The 23,416-nt window shown below is 39.9% G+C and overlaps 1 protein-coding gene across 3 annotated transcripts in view; it reads left to right on the plus strand.

Moving 5' to 3' along the window:
• The window catches only part of P3H2 (prolyl 3-hydroxylase 2), a 223,095-nt gene extending 200,830 nt beyond the window's left edge, over positions 1–22,265 (plus strand). For all 3 annotated transcript variants that reach the window (XM_056565435.1, XM_056565432.1, XM_056565433.1), the window contains exons 9-15: positions 6,088–6,215; positions 10,171–10,266; positions 12,895–13,045; positions 14,877–14,994; positions 15,919–15,994; positions 21,032–21,172; positions 21,274–22,265. In XM_056565435.1, the coding sequence (XP_056421410.1) occupies positions 6,088–6,215; positions 10,171–10,266; positions 12,895–13,045; positions 14,877–14,994; positions 15,919–15,994; positions 21,032–21,172; positions 21,274–21,369 (806 nt within the window). In that variant the 3' untranslated portion in view covers positions 21,370–22,265. The remainder of the gene's footprint in view (positions 1–6,087; positions 6,216–10,170; positions 10,267–12,894; positions 13,046–14,876; positions 14,995–15,918; positions 15,995–21,031; positions 21,173–21,273) is intronic.
• The last annotated feature ends 1,151 nt before the right edge of the window (positions 22,266–23,416 follow it).

The following is a 23,416-nucleotide window of genomic DNA, read 5'->3' on the forward strand; positions in this document are numbered from 1 at the left end:
ATGGGCAAATCACATTAGTTTTTGTCTCAGACAGCTTGATAAATCTGGGCCATTATGCTTAAAGGGGTATTCCAGGCCACAACTTTTTTATATATCAACTGGCTGCGGAAAGTTAAACAGATTTGTAAATTACTTCTATTAAAAAATCTTAATCCTTCCAATAGTTATTAGCTTCTGAAGTTGAGTTGTTGTTTTCTGTCTAACTGCTCTCTGATGACTCACGTCCCGGGAGCTGTGCAGTTCCTATGGGGATATTCTCCCATCATGCACAGCTCCCGGGACGTGACATCATCATTGAGCAGTTAGACAGAAAACTTCAGAAGCTAATAACTATTGGAAGGATTAAGATTTTTTAATAGAAGTAATTTACAAATCTGTTTAACTTTCCGGAGCCAGTTGATATATATAAAAAAAAGGTTTTGCCTGGAATACCCCTTTAAATTATGAGGTGTATCTGTGTCTTGGGTTGGGGGATTTCATATTTAAAAATTAAATACAAGATTTTTTATATGCATTTACTTTCACAAACTGGTTTAGTTTAGAGCAATTTTAGTTGTCTGCTGCCCTCTGGTGGACATACACAAAAGGAAAAATATATTTTTACCTTATTAGCCAGTAGATAGAAAAGTCCTCTGTCATTGATAATAGTTTCTTAAAACTTACTTAAAAAATGATGACAAATAGACAGCTTTCCAGACTACTCAGGTCTCTGCATCAGGCAGATTTTGAAAACAATATTCAAATATCTGTACAGAAAATGATAACACATCAGTGAGTTAAATAAGATAAGTGTTATCAATCAAAACTATTAATATACGGGGATATGTTTTTTTTTTATTTTTTTATTTTTTTTTGGGGGGGGGGGGGGGGTTGTGCTTAGTTCTGTATTGTAGGAGTCATTTCATGGTTTTCGTTTGTCGATGACAATTTATTTTCAGTTGTTTTTGGATGATAGCCCTGATTTAGAAATGTCTTTTTAAAGCCCCAAGGTACTTGTCCCTCTGGTAGTCACGTGCAAGTCACATGTTATACCGTATTTTTCACCCTATAGGACGCACAGGCATATAAGACGCACCCAATTTTAAAGGTGTAAAATCTAGAAAAAAAAGATTCTGCACCCAATAGTGATCTTCAACCTGCGGACCTCCAAATGTTGCAAAACTACAACTCCCAGCATGCCCGGACAGCCGTTGGCTGTCCGGGCATGCTGGGAGTTGTAGTTTTGCAACATCTGGAGGTTCGCAGGTTGAAGACCACTGGATAGGAGGTAATACTCACGTGTCCCCGCCGCTCATGACTCGTCACCGCTGCCCTGGATGTCGCTCCATCGCTGTCGCCGCGTCCCCGTGGTGTCCCCGATGCTCCGGACGTCTTCTTCCCCGGGATCCTCGCTCTCCGTCGCCGTCATCACGTCGCCACGCACGCCGATCCTATTGGATGACGGGACGGCGTGCGCGACGACATGATGACGTCGAAGGAGAGCGCCGGGCATGCAGGGGATCCCGGCATGGATCAGACACCGAGGAGGCAGGTAAGGTCCCTCCCGGTGTCCTGTAAGCTGTTCGGGACGCCGTGATTTCACTGCGGCGGTCCCGAACAGCCCGACTGAGCAGCTGGGTTACTGTCACTTTCGCTTCAGATGCGGCGGTCAGCTTTGATTGCTGCGTCTGAAGGGTTAATACAGGGCATCACTGCGATCGGTGATGTCCTGTATTAGCCGTGGGTCCCGGCCGTTGATGGCCGCAGGGACCGACCCGATAGGTGTGTATTCGCCATATAAGACGCATCAACTTTCCCCCCCCCCCCCCCCCCAGTTTTGGGGAAGAAAAATTGCGTCTTATACGGCGAAAAATACGGTATATGCTGAGGCGAGCTGCATGGAAACTACATCTAATAATGATTGTTTAAAATAAATATTTCTAGACCCCCTCTTCTCTTCTCCAGCCCCCCAATCTGAGAAACACCATTACCAAACGCTTACTGTGCTATACAACAACGGGAGTATTTCCATATAGCCAGAGTAAATGTAAAACCTGTCCAAACATAAAAATTATACAAATAAAGATTCCCAACATACTTTAGGATTACAAGTCCAGTTGCACCTTTATCAGGTCTATTTAAAGGGGCACTCCCCTGGAAAACTTTTTTTTTTATTCAACTTATGCCAGAAAGTTAAAAAGATTTGTAAATTACTTCTGTTTAAAAATATTGATCCTTCTAGTACTTATCAGCTTCTATTTGCTCCACAGGAAGTTCTTTTCTTTTAGAATTTCCTTTCTGTCTGACCACGGTGCTCTCTGCTGACACCTCTGTCTATTTTAGGAACTGTCTGGAACAGGAGAGGTTTGCTATGGGGATTTGCTCCTACTCTGGACAGTTCCTAAAATGGACAGAGGTGTCAGCAGAGAGCACTGGGGTCAGACAGAAAGCAAATTCAAAAAGAAAAGAACTTCCTGTGGAGCAAATAGCTGATTAATACTAGAAGGATTAAGATTTTTAAATAGAAGTAATTCACAAATTTGTTTAACTTTCTGGCACCATGTTTTCAAGGGAAGTATCCCTTTAACTGTATGTGCCAAATGTCCTACTAGGGGGTCTATTTAGGTGAAACTTAGCATTTTTGTAGCCTTGTAAATCACAGCTCCACATACATAAAAGTATTAGTATTAAAGGGTTTGTCCAGTGAAAGACAATTTATCCTCTATCCACAGGATAGGGGATAGGTGTGATCACAAGGCTCCGACAGCTGGGACCCCTGTGATCTCCTAAATGGGACCCCAGGATCGCATGCTGAAATAGCTGATAACTTAGACTGGAATATCGGTATAAGTTATTAGCTATCGGCCTGAAAGGTCACAGATTATCGGTATCGGCCCTAAAAAATCGATATTGATCGATCCCTAGTATTTTTTTAAACCTTTTACTCCAGTATTTTGGCTGTAATTTGTTGCTTTTTTTGGGCGCGGTTGTTTTATGTGACAATGTTTTGCATCAAACCAAATAGAACATTTTTTACAAAGTTACGTTGGAAGTCGTGATTTCTGTTGAAATTATGCAGTGGTCAGGAATTTATGATTTGCGACTTTTGAGTCTGTCGCATTGTTTGGTGCAACTACACTAACTGAGGCGCAATTCTACACTAGTCCTAAGTAGGCTTAGAAACTGACTGTGGACAGCATTATTAAAAAGTTGCACATTTGTCACACAGGTTAAAAAGTCACGCAAAAAGTTGCAGAGGAATCACCATACATAGTGGAGTACTGAAGTAAGAAGTGTGATCAGCACCAGATTTATCACATGCCCTGCGCAATTTGGTGCAGGTACACAGTTTCCGCCACATGAATTAATTGAGTAAAACCTCCACTCCACTTCCACTTTTTATGAATACCCACTTTGCCTTTAGAGGGGTATTCTGGCTTTATACATCTTATCCCCTATCCAAAGGATAGCGGATAAGATGTATGATCGCTGGGGACCCCCGTGATCTCGGTGCAGCCCCTGGCATTCTGTGCCGGGCGCTGCTTCCGAGACGGGGACGTAATGTCATCTCCACGCCCCCTCCATTCATGTCTATGGAAGGGGGCGTGACAGCCGTCACGCCCCCTCCCATAGACATGAATGGAGGGGACATGGCATGATGTCACTAGGGGGCGTGGCCGTGACATCATTTCCCAGTCTCTGAGGCAGTGCTTGGCACAGAATGCCAGGGCTGCACTGAGATCACGTGGATCCCCAGCAGCCGGACCCCTGCGATCATACATCTTATCCCCTATCCTTTCAATAGGGGATAAGATCTATAAAGCCGGTATACCCCTTTAACTGAACAACCCCTTTAAAAGGAAATGTCTAACCACCATGAAGGCTGGAGAAACTGTGAATAAAAATTAATGACAATCATTGACGGCACAGGAACGAATTTGTCACTAGGATTTTTTTTTCATTCTACATCACTTACGGAACGTGCCTCCTGAGGGCATCATAACCATAGACCAGATATCAATCACAGGGCAATAAAACTATCACACTCCTTATCTATGCACTGCTCCAAATATTTACTGCTACAACTATATGGCCCTCCTTATACTGCTCATACTGATGCATTGCATCACTTATTTTATTTACCACATTATTCTGATATACTTTTGTACATAAATATGGGATTTGTCATAAACCATGTCTGATGAAGAGACCAGAGCTAGTCTTGAAAGCTTCATATATGTCGTTTCGTCATCACATTTTTCAGTTAACCTAAGTATTAATCACGAATAACTTTCAATTGTTTCTTTTTATATCCCGAAAGTACATATATTATACAGTCATGGCTGTAAATGTTGTCACCCCTGACATTTTTCTAAAAAATGAAGTATTTCTCACAGAAAAGTATTGCCATAACACACGTTTTGCTATACACGTGTTTATTTCCTTTGTGTGTATTGGAACTAAACCAAAAAGGGAGGAAAAAAAGCAAATTGGACATAATGTCTCACCAAACTCCAAAAATGGTCTGGACAAAATTATTGGCACCTTTTCAAAATTGTGAAAAATAAGATTGTTTCAAGCATGTGATGCTCCATTAAACTCACCTGGGGCAAGTAACAGGTGTGGGCAATATAAAAATCCCACCTGAAAGCAGATAAAAAGTAGAGAAGTTCACTTAGTCTTTGCATTGTGTGTCTGTGTGTGCCACACTAAGCATGGACAACAGAAAGAGGAGAAGAGAACTGTCTGAGGACTTGAGAACCAAAATTGTGGAAAAATATCAACAATCTCAAGGTTACATGTCCATCTCCAGAGATCTAGATTTGCCTTTGTCCACAGTGCGCAACATTATCAAGAAGTTTGCAACCCATGGCACTGTAGCTAATCTCCCTGGGCGTGGACGGAAGAGAAAATTGATGAAAGGTGTCATTGCAGGATAGTCCGGATGGTGGATAAGCAGCCCCAAACAAGTTCCAAAGCCATTCAAGCTGTGCTGCACGCTCAGGGAGCATCAGTGTAAGTGCGAATTATCCGTCGACATTTAAATGAAATGAAACACTATGTCAGGAGACCCAGGAGGACCCCACTGCTGACAGAGTCATAAAAAAAAGCAAGACTACATTTTGCCAAAATGAACTTGAGTAAGCCAAAATCCTTCTGGGAAAACGTCTTGTGGACACATAAGACCAAGATAGAGCTTTTTTGTAAAGCACATCATTCTACTGTTTACCCAAAATGGAATGAGGACTACAAAAAAAAAGAACACAGTACCCACAATGAAATATTTTGGGGTTGTTTTGCTGCCTCTGCTACTGGGTTCCTTGAATTTGTGCAAGGCATCATGAAATCTGAGGATTACCAACGGATTTTGGGTCGCACTGTACAGCCCAGTGTCAGAAAGCTGGGTTTGCATCCGAGATCTTGGGTCTTCCAGCAGGACAATGACCCCAAACACGTCTAAAATCACACATAAACGGATGGCAACAAAGCGCTGGAGATTTCTTAAGTGGCCAGCAATGAGTCCAGATCTAAATCACATTGAATACCTGTGGGAAGATCTTAAAATTGCTGTTGGGAAAAGGCGCCTTTCCAATAAGAGAGACCTGGAGCAGTTTGCAAAGGAAGAGTGGTCCAACATTCCGGCTGAGAGGTGTAAGAAGCTTATTGATGGTTATAGGAAGCGACTGATTTCAGTTATTTGTTCCAAAGGGTGTATGACCAAATAATAAGATAAGGGTGCCAATAATTTTGTCCAGCCCGTTTTTGGAGTTTGGTGTGACATTATGTCCAATTTTCCTTTTTTCCTTCCTATTTTGGTTTAGTTCCAATACACACAAAGGGAATAAACATGTGTATAGAAAACCGTGTTACTGCAATGATTTTCTCTGAGAAATACTTCATTTTCTAGAAATATTTCAGGGGTGCCAACATTTACAGCCATGACTGTTTATGTAGAAAGAGAGAATTGCATCTAGATGTAATTGTTACAATAGTGTACGTATTTGTGTGAGCTATAGTCATGTCAAAAGAGTGTAGCTTTCTGTGACACACACTAATGTGTATAAAGGTGTATAGATGGATAATTTATTATGGATAATATATTTTCAGGAGGACCCCTGGTGTATGATAGAGTAAAGCTTGTGCACACGTCTGAGTATCTTAATGGAACTCAAAGAGTCCAGCTGGATGATGTTATAACAGAAGAGGAATGTAAAGAACTCCATGGAGTTGCCAATGTAAGTTCACAAGGCTAAGATTGTTTACTGTCATACTGTACTCGTAGCAAACAAAATAACAGTTATCTCCTAGGGCAGATCTTTACACATCAGAGATGAATGTACCTTTAAAAAACAGAATGTTTACCTAAGTAATGGAAATATGCATACCATGTACATATCTGGAAGATCCATATGTATGATTCTAGGAAACTGAAATATTTAGTACTTACTTCTGTGGTTCCAGGAAAATAAAGAAAGCAAAAAATGATTTTACTGAGGAATTGGATCACTAGGACTACTTATTAAACTTCAGGACAGCAGCTCACATGCCTTGTCTGCCTCAGTTTAGGCTATTCTTTTTCTTTACAATTGTTATTATTACATTTTCATGCAGTAGACTCAGGAGAATATACCAGAGAAAAACATTACAGCTCAGTCAGATGGTTAACATTATACCTGGGAATAGAAGTGCTATGTAGTAACAGAAATTCATCAGACTTCCAACCATGGGGTTTTCGGAAAATTTGAGGTTGAATTGACATCAGCTTCAGAATAAAAACAAAAAGAAAATAAATGTCTTGAAGGTCCAATCGACTTGAGAAGACAGAGGAGAGAAGTGAAGAAAGTGAGTAGCATGTTCCATCAGGCATGGCAGGGTTGAATATGTGGTGTCAGGTGAGGGTAATGTGTAATTAACCTTTTCGTGATGCCAGGGCATGGTTGACCTATACACCACCCGTGGTAGACCAGCTTCTCCTGTACCAGGCACAGAGCAAATAATCACTCTGACGCAAGATTACGGAAAACTGTCTTACTTTGCTGAGGTTGGAAAGATGGTACAATCCGTTACAGCTCAGATTAGCATGAAGGAGATGCAGGGTGAACTTTGAGAAGCTTATCGGCTTGCTGGGACTTATAGTTGATTGTGGTGTATATGACTGACTTGACTTGTATGCAGCTCACGCTAGACTTTAGTGACTTGAACTTGACTAACTTGACTTGAACTGATCCCCGGACTTGGTGCTTACCGCAAGGCTTTAACTTTCACTTGGGTAGTGGGGTTAACTGGTAGTAGATGCGTGGTTGCTGGACTAGGCCTCAGGCCTCCTTCAGGATCACCTCACAGACAGACTCCACACTTCTCTCAACTGTACCTCACCAAAAGACTGAACTCTGGAAACACTATATATGGGGAAGGTTTTGAGCATTCCCATTGGGCAGATAAGTCACATGGTTCACCTCTGCATTCTCCCCTAACAACAAGGTCCATGACAGCAGATTTCATAAAGTAACACGTGCATAGAAAATACCAATACATTAACCATTGCATAGCTTTGTATAATACTGTGAAATATAGAGAGTCCTGAGGAGAGTGGGCCCAAGACAGACATTAAAGCAGCATCTGCCACACAGGATGGGCAGGAGTAAAGAAGAACAAGTTATTCTGTACTGGGTCACCACAAATACACCCATCACTAGTTGATTTTATAAGGTCTAATAAGTGTCTGGTTGTAAATAACAAATCTATTAGGACCAAATACGTTCATATTTGTTTTATAAAACATAAATAAAGCAAAAGAATAGAAGGAAGGTTTTCACTCATCATAGAACTCTTAACATTAAAGAAAGTGTATTGCTTTTCCGTCAATGGCAACTGTTTCATTAGGCTAGGTTCACATTGCCGTTGTGCTCCGTCCCATTTTGGGTCAGTTTGGCTCTTTTTTCTTGTGTTTCTTTAACTGGAGTTTGGTGTAGAAAAAAATGTGCATGCATTATTTTTTTCTCTGCTAAACTTCTGTTGTTATGACATACTTGACAACAGAACTCCCTTTAACGTAGCCCAACGGCAGCGTGAATTCAGCCTTAAAGGAGAACTCCAGGCAGAATTAACTTATATCCTATCCACAGGATAGGGGATAAGTAGCTGATCATGGGGCTCCAACCAATGGGACCCCTCGCAATCTCCGGAACGGGACCTCGTCTCTAGAAATTGATAGAGCATGTGCCTTCTACCACATGAACTCCTTACTGAGACATGGATCCCGTTCTGGAGATCACAGGAGGTCCCAGCAGTCGGACCCCCATGATCAGCTACTTATGCCCTATCCTGTGGATAGGATATAAGTTAATTTTGTCTGAAGTTCTCCTTTAATCGCCATAATAGTTCTGATATATCTTCCATAAATATGTTAACCCCTTAACAACCACAAGGGTATGTTTACGTTCGTGGCTGGCTCCCGGTTTGTGAAGCATGCTCAGGAGTTGAGCGCACTTCATACTACAGGACATTGCCGATCGGGCTGATGTCCCATATTAACCCTTTAGACACCACGATCAAAGTTGATCGCAACATCCTTAACAGCTGAGAGGACAGCGGGAGGTGAGATCCAGGCTTGAGCAATCAAGCGCAGATAATACTGATCATTGCTATGCTATGGCATAGCATTGTTCAGTGTATGCAGTAAAAGGATTGCATGTAATAGTCCCCTATGGGGGCTAAAAGAAAGTGTAAAAAAAAGTTATAAAAAAAAAAAGTGAATAAATGTGATTTAACCCCTTCCTGAATAAAAGTTTGAATAAACCCCTTTTTCCATTAAAAAAAAAAATGTAAATAAACATATGTGGTATCGCCGTATGCGTCCAAACTATAAAAATATAATATTACCTAAACTGCATGGTCAATGGCGTACACGTAAGACAAATTCAAAAGTCCAAAATTGCGTATTTTTGGTCACTTTCTATATACCCTAAAAAACTATATAAAAAACTATCAAAATGTCCCAACAAAATAATCAAGGTACCAGTAAAAAAAATTCTGATTACGGCGCAAAAAAAATTAGCCCTCATACCAAAAATAAAAATAAATAAAAAATAAAAAAAGTTATAGGGGTCAGAAGATGACAATTTTAAACATACTGATGTTGGTGCATGTAGTTAGGATTTAATTTTAATAAAAATAAAAAAGACATATATAAATTGGGTATCATTGTAACCATATGGACCTACAGAATAAATATATGGTGTAATTTTTATCGAAAAGTGCACTGCGTAGAATCAGAAGCCCCCAACATTTACAAAATAGCGTCTTTGTGTTTTTTGTTTCAATTTTGCCCCACAAAATTTTTGGGTGAAATGATTGATGTCATTACAAAGTACAATTGGTGGCGCAAAAAAACAAGCCCTCATATGAGTCTGTAGGTGCACTGTGGACAAGACAAAAAAGAAATTCAAAAAGAAAATAATTTTCTCTGTAGAATACAGCTGCTAATAAGTATTGAAAAAACCGGAGTACCTCCTTAAGGGTAAATTCCAGGTCTGATTTCCATTTAGTAATGTATGAGACTTGGAAGAAGTATAGAGCATGGATTAGGTCAAGGTGAAACATAGATATGAGACCAGGATAGTGAAGGGAAAATGCAGTGAAATCTTTCAGGTGACCACCCAAAATTGCACAGGACTGGGGTCTTCTAGTGGGTGGTCTTCTTAAAGAGTGCATAATAAATGAACTGAAAATATGTCACAGAAAATCTGCTCTGGGTAAGGGAGTGGTCTTCTCTTAGAGGTGGTCCTTTGAAGATGTTTCACTATATTCATCTTGTTCAATTGGAGTGAGTATAAGAAGCGAGTAGAAATGAGTTGAAGTGCTTCATCTGGAGGTATCTAGAAATTTTAGACAATTTTGACTTGGACTGGAAACATCTTAACACCTTCCATCTTCAGAAGGTGTTAGAACTTTAGTTTAATTGGCTATAGACCATGTTCAGAAGGCATCGGAGAGTAACATACAGAACGATGTATAGCCAATAAGGGAGTCCAGAGAAAGTTACTTAGTGACAAATGGTGATAACCTAGGGCTTATAGCGTTAGTCAGGGGCGAAACTATAAATCGCATGATATAGGGGGAACTGTCATATTTATGCTGCTTGGTAGATTTAAGGTTAATAGAACTAATGGAAATAACTTGATTTGTCAGACAATAACTCTTGGTGGCGATGGATACAGAGGGAAAACATCCCCTCACACCCCAAATGAGAAGTTTGAAGGGGCCACAGTTTTGAAGGCATTAAAGGTAAGTTAGTTTTCATTTGGTAATTATGTCAACTATGTAGAATAGAATAAGGCTTCAATGTGGATTTATACTTCCATAAACCTGTCCCCCACCATCTTATTAGGGGTTGTAAGGACAGTTATTTTAGAGGTATATTCAACTTTGCTATATACTATGGGGGAGATTTATCATAATCTGTCCAGAGGAAAAGTTGCTGAGTTGCCCATAGCAACCAATCAGATCACGTCTTTCCATTTTAACTAGGCCTCTGCAAAATGAAAGAAGAGATTTGACTGGTTGCTATGGGCAACTCATCAGCTTTTTGTCTGGACAGGTTTTGCTAAATCTCTCCCTATGTGACTTAAAAGCGTATATAGATGTACTGCACTGGGACTTGTTCACCTGAGTAAAGATATGCCAAAAGAAGCCCCCCAAAAGGAGCATAGTTTCCAGCACCATTTGACTTTAGTGGTGAATGTATTTTCTTTTTTTTTTTTGGGGGGGGGGGGGAATAAATGGAAGAGATGAAGGAATGACTTCTATGTCTCACTGCTGATGGATCCACTTCTGACTTTGACTTAAAACTGTTAAAATAAGTTAAAATAAACAGTTAAAATAAAACTGCAGTGTGTGATGGTAGCCTTAGCACTGTTTTTTTTTTGTTCTCTTTTTTTCTTTTTTAACCCACATGCCTTTTTTTACCGTTCCATATTTAACAATCTCCAAGTCAATAATAGCCAAAAACAGTGCTTCTTTTTTTTTTTTTTTTTGCCTATGTGAAATTAAATTGCCTAAACTCCAAACTGATACATTGTAGCAAACTAGAGACACTTGTGCAGCTGCTCTGATCCAATTAGCTCAGAAAACATTCACTAGACAGGATACAGTTGTGTTTGTTTCAGTCATGTAAACAAGAATGTTCTCATTCACTAACAGGAAACAGCTTGAAATGGATGAGAAATGAAAATACCAAATACTGTATGCTAGAAAGCTGTATACAAAGGGAGGGGACTATCTATGTCAGCCCATCATTCCCACCATGTAATTGTAGGATGTCGATGAGTTGCCTAACAATGACCCCCTAGATGTGCCATTCAAGCACACCTATAGAGCCCTTTGGCGGGGCCTAATAATATGCCTTATGCTGACAAGAATATTACAGTTCAATACTGTACAAAAGTGTTGCATTGTATCATTTCATGCCCCCTAATGGGATAAAAAGAAAATAAAAAAATGTAAAAAGGAAAAAATGGGTTAAAGAAAACACTAATCAAAAACAAATACTGTAAATGTCGAAGAAAAAAGAAACGGAGCACCCACACTGCTGCTGGAAGTCTTCAGTTCAGGCTGTGTTCACGGAGGTCCCGAGGTAGGTGACCATTGCAGGGAGAGACAGATGGAATCAGGGGGAAGCTCGGATGGCCGCCACGGTCCCGCATCGCACCAAAGGACCGCCGTCCGAGCTTCCCCCTGATTCCATCTGTCTCTCCCTGCAATGGTCACCTACCTCGGGAGCTCCGTGAACACAGCCTGAACTGAAGACTTCCAGCAGCAGTGTGAGTGCTCCGTTTTTCTTTTTTCTTCGACATTTACAATATTTGTTTTGAGCTCTGTACGTGAAGCACCCCCAGTCTTACACGCCGGGTCAGTTACCTCCTCCCCTTCCACCTGGATAGAGTTGTGTATATACTTTTTTGTACCAGTGCCGATGTTTTCACTGCCCCTTTTTTCTGTGCTTTTTTCTGTTAGTTAGAGACTAATTAAAAATAAAATACACAATATTTATTCCTTTATTTTATTTTGAATATAAACAAAAAAAAACTGTACATACCTATTGATAAAAGTAAAAAATAAAAGTATTATTTTAAATGTGATTGTATAATTTTTCAGTTAAAGTGATTTTATTGTGCAAAATCAGTGAAACATAAAGGTAAATTTGATACTGGTATACTGGGAAGTGCTGACTGTGTTGTATGTACCTTTAGAGTAAAGCTATCATGTTATCTATACCGCACAATGTACAGAATTTAACACAAAAAAAAACCACTGGCAGAGTTGCTGTTTTTTTTTTTTCTCCAGAAAGAGTTAATGAAAGTCAATCAATGAGATACGAGTACCCTAAAATGTTACCTTCAAAAATACAACTCATCAAACATAAAACAAGCCATCATACAGCTACGTCAACAAAACAATATAAAATCGCACTGTCATTTTATATCTATCTATATATGTATATATATATATATATATATATATATATACACACACACACAATATGTGCGTGTGTCTTTACATTTTTCATAAAGCCCAATTCATGGGAGTCTGTCTACAAAAGGGAGGACATATAACATTTTAGCGTACAGCAGATGGTGCTGTGGTTCCGTACATTTGCTCCTGTTGCTGACTTGGTAACTAGTAATATGATTCAGGTCTTATGCATAGAGAATTCTCACGTAATAGATAATTACTGTATACAAAAAAGAGCCGGAATGTTGTCATTTGTATGCAGTGCATTCAGAAAGTCTTCACACCCTTTTTTCATATTTTGCTATGTTGCAAAGGGTCTGAAAACCTCCGAATGCATGGAATATTAGTTATATATTCTTATGTACTAACCTAAGAGCTCTTCTTCCTCTCGTCTTTGGACAGTTTGGTTATGAAGGTCGTGTTCCCATGAAAAGTGCTCGCTTGTTTTACGATGTGAGTGAAAAGGCTCGGCAGATCGTGCAGTCATACTTCATGCTGAATAGTACATTGTACTTTTCCTATACACACCTAGTGTGCAGGACGGCTCTACAGGGTAAATGTTGTTTATTTATTTCATTTTTTTTACGGAAACATTAGTTCATCAACGCTTTACATAAATAAAGCACATCCGTTACTTTTAGTTTTAATAGACTTTGGACTTTCGTCATTATCTCATAGTGCCATGTGCTAAAATCTTTGCGATTACTTTAATGCATGATCATTAGGTACCCATTATAGGGGTGCTCCGGCAAAAAACAATTTTTTTTTTCTAATCAGATTTGTAAATTAGTACACTTGATAGAAGAATGAAAAAGTCGGCACTCACCAGTATTCCAATTCAGCAATATTTATTGCGCATATTCACAGCCTAGTACAAATGTATGGGAGGACAGCAGATGGTACCGGGGGGGTATCACAGATAGCCTCTCTGTGATACCCCCCCCCCGGTACCATCTGCTGTCCTCCCATACATTTGTACTAGGCTGTGAATATGCGCAATAAATATTGCTGAATTGGAATACTGGTGAGTGCCGACTTTTTCATTCTTCTATCAAGTGTACCAAGGTTATTTTCTTACATGTGTCCGAGCACCATCATATCCATCACCGCTATAGCGACTTAGAATCCGTTCGCTGAAGGTATGGAAGTAAGCAGTGCCGGACGTCTTGAATAAACTTTTGCAGTTCTCCTAGAATAGATTTGTAAATTACTTCTATATAAAAATCTTAATCCTTACTGTACTTATCAGCTGCTGTATGCTACAGAGGAAGTTGTATAGTTCTTTTCTGTCTGATTACAGTGCTCTCTGCTGACACCTCTGTCCATGTCAGGAACTTTCCAGAGCAGCATATGTGGATTTGCTCCTGCTCTGTACAGTTCCTTACATGGACAATGGTGTCAGCAGAGAGCACTGTGGTCAGAAAGAAAAGAATCATACAACTTCCTCTGTAGTATACAGCAGCTGATATGTACTGGAAGGATTAAGATTTTTATATAGAAGTCATTTAAAAATCTGTTTAACTTTTTGGCACCAGTTGCTTTAAAAAACATTGTTTTCCACTGGAGTACCCCTTGAAAGCGGTTGTCTGGATAAATGTTTTAATATATAAAAGTTCATCATTAATGTCATTCCAAATGGCGTAACACAGGTACCATTGTATCTATCTTACAGAAACAATCTTTTGCAGGAAATGTATTTTTCTGTACAAACCCAAAAATTATTTAAGGGAACCTGTCACATTATAGATGCTGTGCTGTCTAATCTGAAGGCATGTTATAGAGCAGGAGGAGCTGAGCAGACTGATATGTAGTTTTATGAAAAAACTGGGATAACATATTTTGTTCATGTAAATTTTGTAGGTAACCAACAAAATTTAATAAAAAAAAAAAAAAAAAAAGCCAACTCAATTCCTTTTTTGGATTGCTAAAGTAAAAAAAAAGAATAAAAAACACCTGCAAAAACACCAATGTTAAAACCCAAATGGCTTTCTTTGGTCATTTTTTCCCTCCCATAGGCTTCTATGGGAGAAAAACGCCAAAGTCTCAACAAGAGGTCGTTTTTGAAAATCATCCACTGAGCCCAAAATAGCTGAAAAATTTTGAAAGGATACAAAAAAAATAAAAATAAACACCAAGTGGATATGGCATTTTGCAGTTATCTGTGTGTAACATTAAATATAAATATATCTTAAAAGGTGACTTTTATTGTTAACTTGTATAATGTAATTGCCTAATGTGTGACTCTTCAAAGATGACAATAAAACTATAGATAATATTTTGTTCCTTGATGATATATTTTAATATTCCGATATTTAAGGTAATTTTATCTCTATTTTTGCTACTTTGTCCACATTACAACTCATGTTGTGCTCTCACATACACAGGTCAACAGGACAATAGGAATGATCTGAGCCATCCAATTCATGCCGACAACTGTTTGCTAGACCCTGAAGCCAATGAATGTTGGAAGGAGGCTCCCGCATACACTTACAGAGACTACAGGTTAACCATACTGTGGGATTGTACATATGGTTATTTGGGGTTACAAGGTCATTTTAGGATTTAAAGGGGTACTCCACTGCCTCAGCGTTCGGAACATTTTGTTCCGAGTGCTGGGTGCGGGCTGCAGAGTTCATGACGTCACGGCCATGCCCCTCGTGATGTCACACCACACCATCTAGTCTAGTCTAGACTTGCATTGATGGTGTGTGGCTTGACGTCACGGGGGAGTGTTTGTGATGTCACGCCCCCTGCCGCCCACACCCAGCTTTGGAACAAAATGTTCCAAACACTGGGGCAAGGGAGTACCCCTTTAACATTAAGATTTGGACACTTTACAATGAATTTTGTTTTCATCTTCTTTTTAAATGCAAGATTAATTATCTATATATTCTTCATTAATGATATCATATCATTCTATTGTTATAGAGTTTGTGCAACTACTGTAAATAGATGGCAGTGCTACTGCTTGTTACATAGATCTGAGAGCACAGAGCTCATGGTTTCTGTAGGCTCAGGGCCAGAGGCCTAACTTGTTGCTTCTGGGCCCCAATGCAAAATATGTAACAGGTCCCCATGTCTACCTTGTGTGTATCCTTGTGCAGAGGTGCCTTTGGCCCTGATGCTACCACTACCTCTGCACCCCCTATATTAATACCCCTGCTCAAGGCTGACATCAACAGCTCCTCCTTCTCTCTGTGTATAAGAGATAGCAGCAGGGCAGGAGAGGATATAATAGAGGGAGGAGAGGACCCAAGGTCTATAGGGAGAAAGATCATACAGGTTGTTTAGTGTGAGAGGAGAATTTGCAGTAGAATCTGCAGGGGTAGGATGCAAGGAGATTGCAGCATGCTACAAGACAAACAAATAGCCAAGGCTCCCAAGTGAAATATTGTCCTATTCATATTAGAATTTATTTTCTTTCAGTGCTCTTCTGTATCTTAATGGGGATTTTGATGGTGGGGAATTTGTGTTCACCAAAATGAATGCCAAAACTGTTACGGTAAGTCTGTTTTTTTTTTTTTCTGCGCCTCATTTATTTGCAATATTATAATTGAGAAGCTTTGACACAAAGGCAAATATGTACTAAAACTGTCTAAATCTAAGACATTGTGAACTTACACTAGACACCCTAAGATTGCTCCAGATCTATCAGATTTATCAAACAGTTCAAGCTGCTTGGTTAATTTGGCACAACTGTAGACTTGTCTAGTTTACACCACTTATTAGTTGGCATAAACTGCACCAGAATTGCAGTTTTGGAGCACAGTTTATAATCTTAAAGGGGTACTCCGCTGCTCAGCGTTTGGAATAAAATGTTCTTAACGCTGGATCTGTTCTTAACGCTGGAGCCGGGAGCCCGTGACATCATAGCCCCGCCCCATCATGACATCACATCCCGCCCCCTCAATGCAAGTCTATGGGAGGGGCGTGACAGCCGTCACGCCCCTCCCATAGACTTGCATTGAGGGGGTGGGGCATGACATCATGAGGGGGCAGGGCTATGACTTCACAAGCTGCCGGCTCCAGCGTTCGGAACAGTTTGTTCCAAACGCTGGGCAGGGGAGTACCCCTTTGAGCTGTGCCCATTCTTACCAATATCAGGACCACTGAAGTCCTTTTTTTCATCACAGTGGAGAAAACATCTAAAACGTAATAAATGTGGTGCACAGCATATGTCCATATACATTTAGCGCAGGATGCTGCAACTAATCACTGGCCATAATGGTTATGTTCAAGAGAGAGGGCACATGACCGCTGAGGCCAGTGATAAGTGGCTCATGGTACATGGCTGGCGGGGTAAGTATTTTTTTATATATTCTTTTCTCCCATTCCTTGCCAAATGCCCAGAAAACCCCTTTAAGAAAATATTGCAAAAACATTTTTGCCTGCTGTGTATGCTTGTTCTGCAGGGCAGTCATCAATTGTGTTATGGGGTGCACTTGATGGTCATATGCAAAAACAAAAGTCAGGCATATGTGTAACTTGTATTACTGAAAAAATATAATTAGTATGTTGGTCTCCCAAATTAATAAATCACAAAACAATGACTGTATAAAGGGAACCTAAAACTAAATAGAAAGAATAAAAATGCAAAGAGATAAAAATCTCTACGATCACTCTGTGCATGTAAATTATAGCCTACTTAGCAATCAAGGCGTGTGTTGGATTGCCTTAATCAATATCTGTATGGATCCAGACTAACTAAGTTCAGTGCGGCTTTTTTGTGTACGGCAGTTCTATGTGAACTCATCTCCAATCATAGACTGAATATGGGTGTGTACTAGTTGATATTGCGGTGTGTGAATAAGGACTATATAAGTTGGAATTTACTGCTATTGAGCGGTCCTCTAGAAGACTGAACATGAATCAGTAGTTGATGTGTGAACTGTAGCTGATTGATTGTCCAGCGACTTCTCACATTGTACAAGCTAATTACAACTATTTCAGTTCTTCAGAGATGGGGAATCAGGCGCTCCATATATAGTGGAAACTGGTGTTCAACTCATAATCCCTATATCAGAGGATTGTGAATACAATTATCAATATTTTAAGGTATCCGGAGGTGCAACAACGCAGGAAGTAGACGTATGTATAGTGCATTAACACTGTACACTCTCCATACTGACCTATTGGACATTCATCATCTGGAAGCCCAATGGAATAATGGACTGTGTTCATCTGACTTAATAGGAATATGTCTGTGGAACAGAATGGTCATTGCAATAAGAGCAATGACAGCTACACTGATGGCCGCCATTGACTAGAATTTTTCTATTTTTTATTCTTTCTATTTTTTATACCTTTTTTGTACATTTTTTATTAATATGTGCACATTAAAAGTTATGTTTTAGGTTCTCTTTATATAGTCATTGTTTTGTGACATATGTGTAACTTGTAAACAAGATTAAAAGGGTGATCAGTTTCTAGACATCCAAAGAGTAGGGGATAAGATGTCTGATCGCAGTAGTTCGGCCGCTGGGTTACCCCCAGCCCCAACCCCGCGATCTCCATGCAGACACACTGCGTTCTAAACATTATGTTCAGGATGCTGGGTCCGGGAGGCCGTGGTCAAGACTTCCTGCCATGTCTCCTTGTGATGTCACGCACGCCCCCTTCATTCATGTCTGTGACAGCTGCTATGCTACCCCCCTTCCATAGACATAATTGGAGGGGGTGTGGCGTGACGTCATGACCACGGCCTTCCAAACCCAGTGTCCTGAACATAATGTTCAGAAAGCCGGGTGATCACAGGGGGTCCCAGCAGCCAGACATTTTATCCCCTATCCTTTGGCGATTGTGGTGTTCTTCTCAATTTCACCCCACAAATAATACTTTTTACGTTTCACCGTACATTTTATGGTAAAATGAAAAGTGTAGTTACAAAGTACAATTATTTGCTCAAAAAACAACTCCTTATATGGGTCTGTGGATGGAAAAATAAAAGAGTTATGTCTTTTAAAAAGTGAGGAGGCAAAAACGCAAAAACTAAAGTTTGCTGTGTCCTCAAGGCCAAAATTGTCTGTGTCCAGGGGTTATTCAGGAAAAACTTTTATATATATATATATATATATATATATATATATATATATATCAACTGGCTCCAGAAAGTTAAACAGATTTGTAAATTAAGAAGAATAGTGCATCTGATGAAGAGTCACATGACCTGAAACACGTCATGTTGCTTATCCAGGAGATTTTATCGTTTGTGATTTGAGACGTCCATGTCAAAGTTTTATCTTGGAATACAATAAAAGGTGAAGTTTATCATACCGCTGGCTTCTGCACTTTCTTCTTGAGTTGGAGGCTTCGATTTGCCGTGCGGAGGATCGGGTGAGCTGACATCCCTTGTATTCGTACAAGATTTGTAAATTACTTCTATTAAAAAATCTTTATCCTTTCAGTACTTATGAGCTGCTGAAGTTGAGTTGTTATTTCTGTCTAAGGGCTCTCTGATGACACCTGTCTCAGGAACTGTCCAGAGTAGAAGAAAACCCCCATAGCAAACCTTGTCTACTCTGTGCAGTTCCTGAGGCAAGCAGAGATGTCAGCAGAGAGCACTGTTGCCAGACAGAAAAGAACAACTCAACTTCAGAAGCTGATAATTATTGGAAGGATGAAGATTTTTTCACAGAAGTAATTTACAAATCTGTTTAACTTTCTGGAGCCAGTTGATATAAAAAAAAAAAAAAAAGTAATTTTTTCTGGAATACCCCTTTAAGGGTTTAAGCAGGAGCAACTATGGCTCAAGTAAGAGCCTGAAAGTTATAAGAGCTGCTTCCCCACAAGGTAGCTAGTTTATGTTCGGTTTTACCAGCATGCTCCACTGTTGTGGGTGTGCAGTGCAGCTTCTTACGGACATCTAGTGGCCACTGTTAGAACTGCAGAAGCAGAAAATAAATGAAATAAAGGGAAAGCAGCAACTTTTTAAAGGGTGTCAAAATAAAGACATAATGTTACTCTAAACCAGTGCAAAGTAAATATTTGCAAGGTGATTTTTTTTTTATCTAACCAATTTTTATGAGATGTACACCGTTTGTTATTTAACCTGTTTATGCACAGCGTCATAATAGCTGGCCATATGGACCTTCTAGCTTCCATACCACACTGTACTGTTTTGGTGTGGGGGTTGGTATGGATTTAGCAGCGGAGCCCATACCATCTGCAGCTAGTGTGAGCTGTAACATAGACCCCTCATATGCTGTGGTCAGTCCTGACTATGGGGTTTTACCCAATAAATCTCTTTGTAAGCCAATCTATGGCCACATAAAATGAAGGTGGGATGTCGATGGGTTGCTAAGGTAACCAATGTCCAAGCAGTGGCCTCCAGGTCTTCCTTGAAAGAGAGCCTATTGGGCCTTATCTTAGGCAAGTCCTGAAAGTCTGTCGGTGTAATGCTGACAGGCATAATACACTGCGATACAGAAGTACTGCAATGTTTTATATAAGCAGTCAAAGGATCTGAGGGATAAGAGCCCAAGTGAGATCCCAAAAAATTCTAAAAACATTTTTTACATGTACATGGTGATTTATCAATGAAAGAATAGAACAAAAACAAAACTACACATAACTGGTATCTCCTCTAAATGATGTATACTATGGTTTTGTTGTTTAAACCATATGACAAATACAATGAAAAATATTGTCAAATAACTATTTATTCATCCTGCACTACAAGAATAACAAGTAATCAAAAGTTTTATACACCCCAAAACAAACCTTCATAAAGCTGCATTAACAAGAAAACAAAAATGTTATGGGCCTAGTGAAAATGTTATTATTTACTATTTTTATATTATTGTTTTTATTAAATTTGTTTTTGTTTTTATTAAATTTGATCACAACCTACATAATAAAGTTCTTATATTAATTATAAAGTATGCTGTAACATCTTAAAAATAAATCCCAAAAAACAAAGGCACAACTGGTATTGCACATGTACAGCAAATTTTTTGCATAAAACAATTCTGCAAAACAAACCCTCATACATTGATAGAAAAATCACTCTGTACTTAAAGGGGTACTCCGGCCCTAATACATCTTATCCCCTATCACAAGGATAGGGAGGGAATAAGATGTATGATCGCTGGGGACCCCCTCAATCTGTCATTACGCACCCACCTTACTCCGGCCCTGTGGTCGTCACGCTTCACACTCGGAGCCTCCAGCGCTGCGGAGAGTTCACAAAGTTGTGTGCTGAATGACAGATTGCAGGGGTCCCCAGCAGCAGGACGCCCACGATCATACATCTTATGCCCTATGCTTTGGATAGGGGATAAGATGTATTAGAGCCGGAGTACCCCTTTAACCTCTTAAGGACTTAGGGCGTACCTGTACGCCCTTAGCCCTGTCCCGGTGTGAAAAATGGGGTCACGTCGTGACCCCGCATCACACTGGGTCGGTCCCGGCTGCTAACAATAGCCGACACCCTGGACTAACAGCGTTTGGCATCGATCGTTGTGCCATCGTTTCATATACTGTTTTGGTTGTGTCTGAATAATAAAGTGTGTGGATAACCTTTAACCTTGTTTCCTTGCAGGCCTCCATAAAGCCCAAATGTGGTCGATTGGTTGGATTTTCTTCAGGTGGAGAGAACCCTCATGGGGTTAAAGCCGTGACCAGTGGCCAGAGATGTGCTGTCGCTCTGTGGTTCACTCTAGACCCAATGTACAGAGAGCTGGTGAGTTGCTCAGCACACACTAAGCCAGCCAGTGCTAACAATGCTGGAATCTACTGCATCAGTAAAATCACCTTCTCCCCTATAAATCTTCCCCTTTCCAGGAACGGCTGCAGGCAGACGAGGTCATACGATCACTAGACCAGGACAGTAAAGGAAGAAGCGAAGACCTGACTATTAATCCCAAGGATGAGTTATAACAGGGAATATTTAATAAGAAAGTATTTATTGTTAATAATCTTATTAGAACAGTTTTATTTTTGTACAAAGCATAAAATATAATTTATAGAATGAAAAGAAAAAGGAGCTTTGAAATAAAATGGCCTTTTGAAGATTTTATCTATTTATATACATTTACTGTACTGTTTCTGTTCTCTGGAATTTACTACTGAGCATTGTACTGTATTGCTGTCATTAGAATGAAGTTAGTATTAATTCCACAATAAATATACTCATTCCCTTCACCTACATTTACTGCTACTGGAAGAACAACTTAAAGGGGTACTCCGCCCCTAGACATCTTATCCCCTATCCAAAGGATCTCGGCTGCGGCACCCCAGACATCTGGTGCACAGAGCAAACGTTGCTCCTTGCCGGATGACTGGCAATGCGGGGCAGAGGCTTGGGACATCACGGTTACACCTTCCTCATGCCGTCACGCCCCCTCCCATAGACTTGCATTGAGGGGGTGTGGCCATGATATCACAAGCCTCCAGTGCTGCACCCGACGCTTTATACCAACGCCGGGTGAAGCAGGGAGATCGCGGGGGTTCCAGCAGCGGGACCCCTTTGATCAGACATCTTATCCCTTATCCTTTGGATAGGGGATAAGATGTCTAGGGGTGGAGTACCTCTTTAAGGTAGTCATTGTTTATCACTCCTTGTACATTGTAGATTTGTCTGTTTCCGACGCGTCATATTTATTTATCTATATTGTAAAAGAATATATTTATTTTGTACAATAGTGAAAGGAAAATGTCTCTGTAAAAAGCCAAATAATATAATTTACTGAATGTGCCTTAAATGTTCAATAAAAGAAAATGTTCAGTAAAATATGGCTTTGTCATGGGAATCTTTATTTACATTGCTAAATCCATAATGGAAGTAAAATAAACGTGTCTTCTCTTTAGGTTCTTGACTGTTTATTTAAAACAATATTAAAAGGAGTCGTCTGTCAGCCGTTCTGGTTGCTGACACGAGGGACGACAAATAACCCATTATAATCTACCTATGTTGATGGGATTGTGGCGCACAATGGATTAAAGGGGTTTTCTAAGATTAACAAAAAATTGCCAGGAGCCAGGGATTTGGAAGAAAAGAAGTTCTATTTTCCCTATGCTCACTTCCAGTCTGGTGCCACTGCCTCTCCAGAGTGCTGGGCAAAAATGTCCAGGGACATTACTGTTCACTGTGCACAGGACACCACTAGTCTGAAACGTCACGTGCAACAACAATTGTGCTGGACCAAGAGCGACTGGATGGGTGAATATCATTTTTTTTTTTTTTTTTTGTTAAACCCAGAAAACTCCTTTTAAACGTCTTCTGTCATTAGAGCCTTGACTAATAAGAAAACAACATTTTTGACATTTTTCAACATTTATTGAAAATAAAAAGCTAGAATTTTTTTTTTTATTAGACATTGAAATTTACCTCTGGGGCCTCCCATTTCTTTTGACCAACTTGTAGCTGTTTATAGACTTTGATCAGAGTCACTTGTGGTAAATTGAGTTGGCTGGATGTGATATGGAAAGATCCAACCCTGTCTATATAAGGTCTCGCAGCTGACAATACCAGGCTGATAGAACTGCTTGTAGAGCTCAGACACAGGATTGAAAGAAGACACATCTGGAAAAGGGTTTGTTTGCTGTTTGTTTGTTTGTTTGCTGCTCTGAAAGTTCCCAAGAGCTCAGTGGCCTTCATGATTGGACATTAAAGGGGTACTCCGGTGGTCAACGTGTTTTTCTGTTTTTGACTTACCCTATTTGTTTTGTTTCATTTCTATTCTTGTTGTTTAGCCTACTCTATTTCCGTTCTTTGTTGTCTTTTTATCCCCCACTTTGTTTTCTGATATTTGCTTCTATTTCCTGTTTCTTGCTGTGCTGAAAACTACAAATCCCAGCATTCCACATGCCTTGCTGGTTTGGGGCAGCACCTTTTTTTTTTTTTTTTTGTTCCGCCCTTTACCCATCCTACTATTTTCCCTGGTCGGCCCCCTTATACACAGCACACTAATATAAATCAGCCTTG

This window comes from Hyla sarda, chromosome 3 (assembly GCF_029499605.1).
Source record: "Hyla sarda isolate aHylSar1 chromosome 3, aHylSar1.hap1, whole genome shotgun sequence".
In the NCBI taxonomy this organism is placed as follows: Eukaryota; Metazoa; Chordata; class Amphibia; order Anura; family Hylidae; genus Hyla; species Hyla sarda.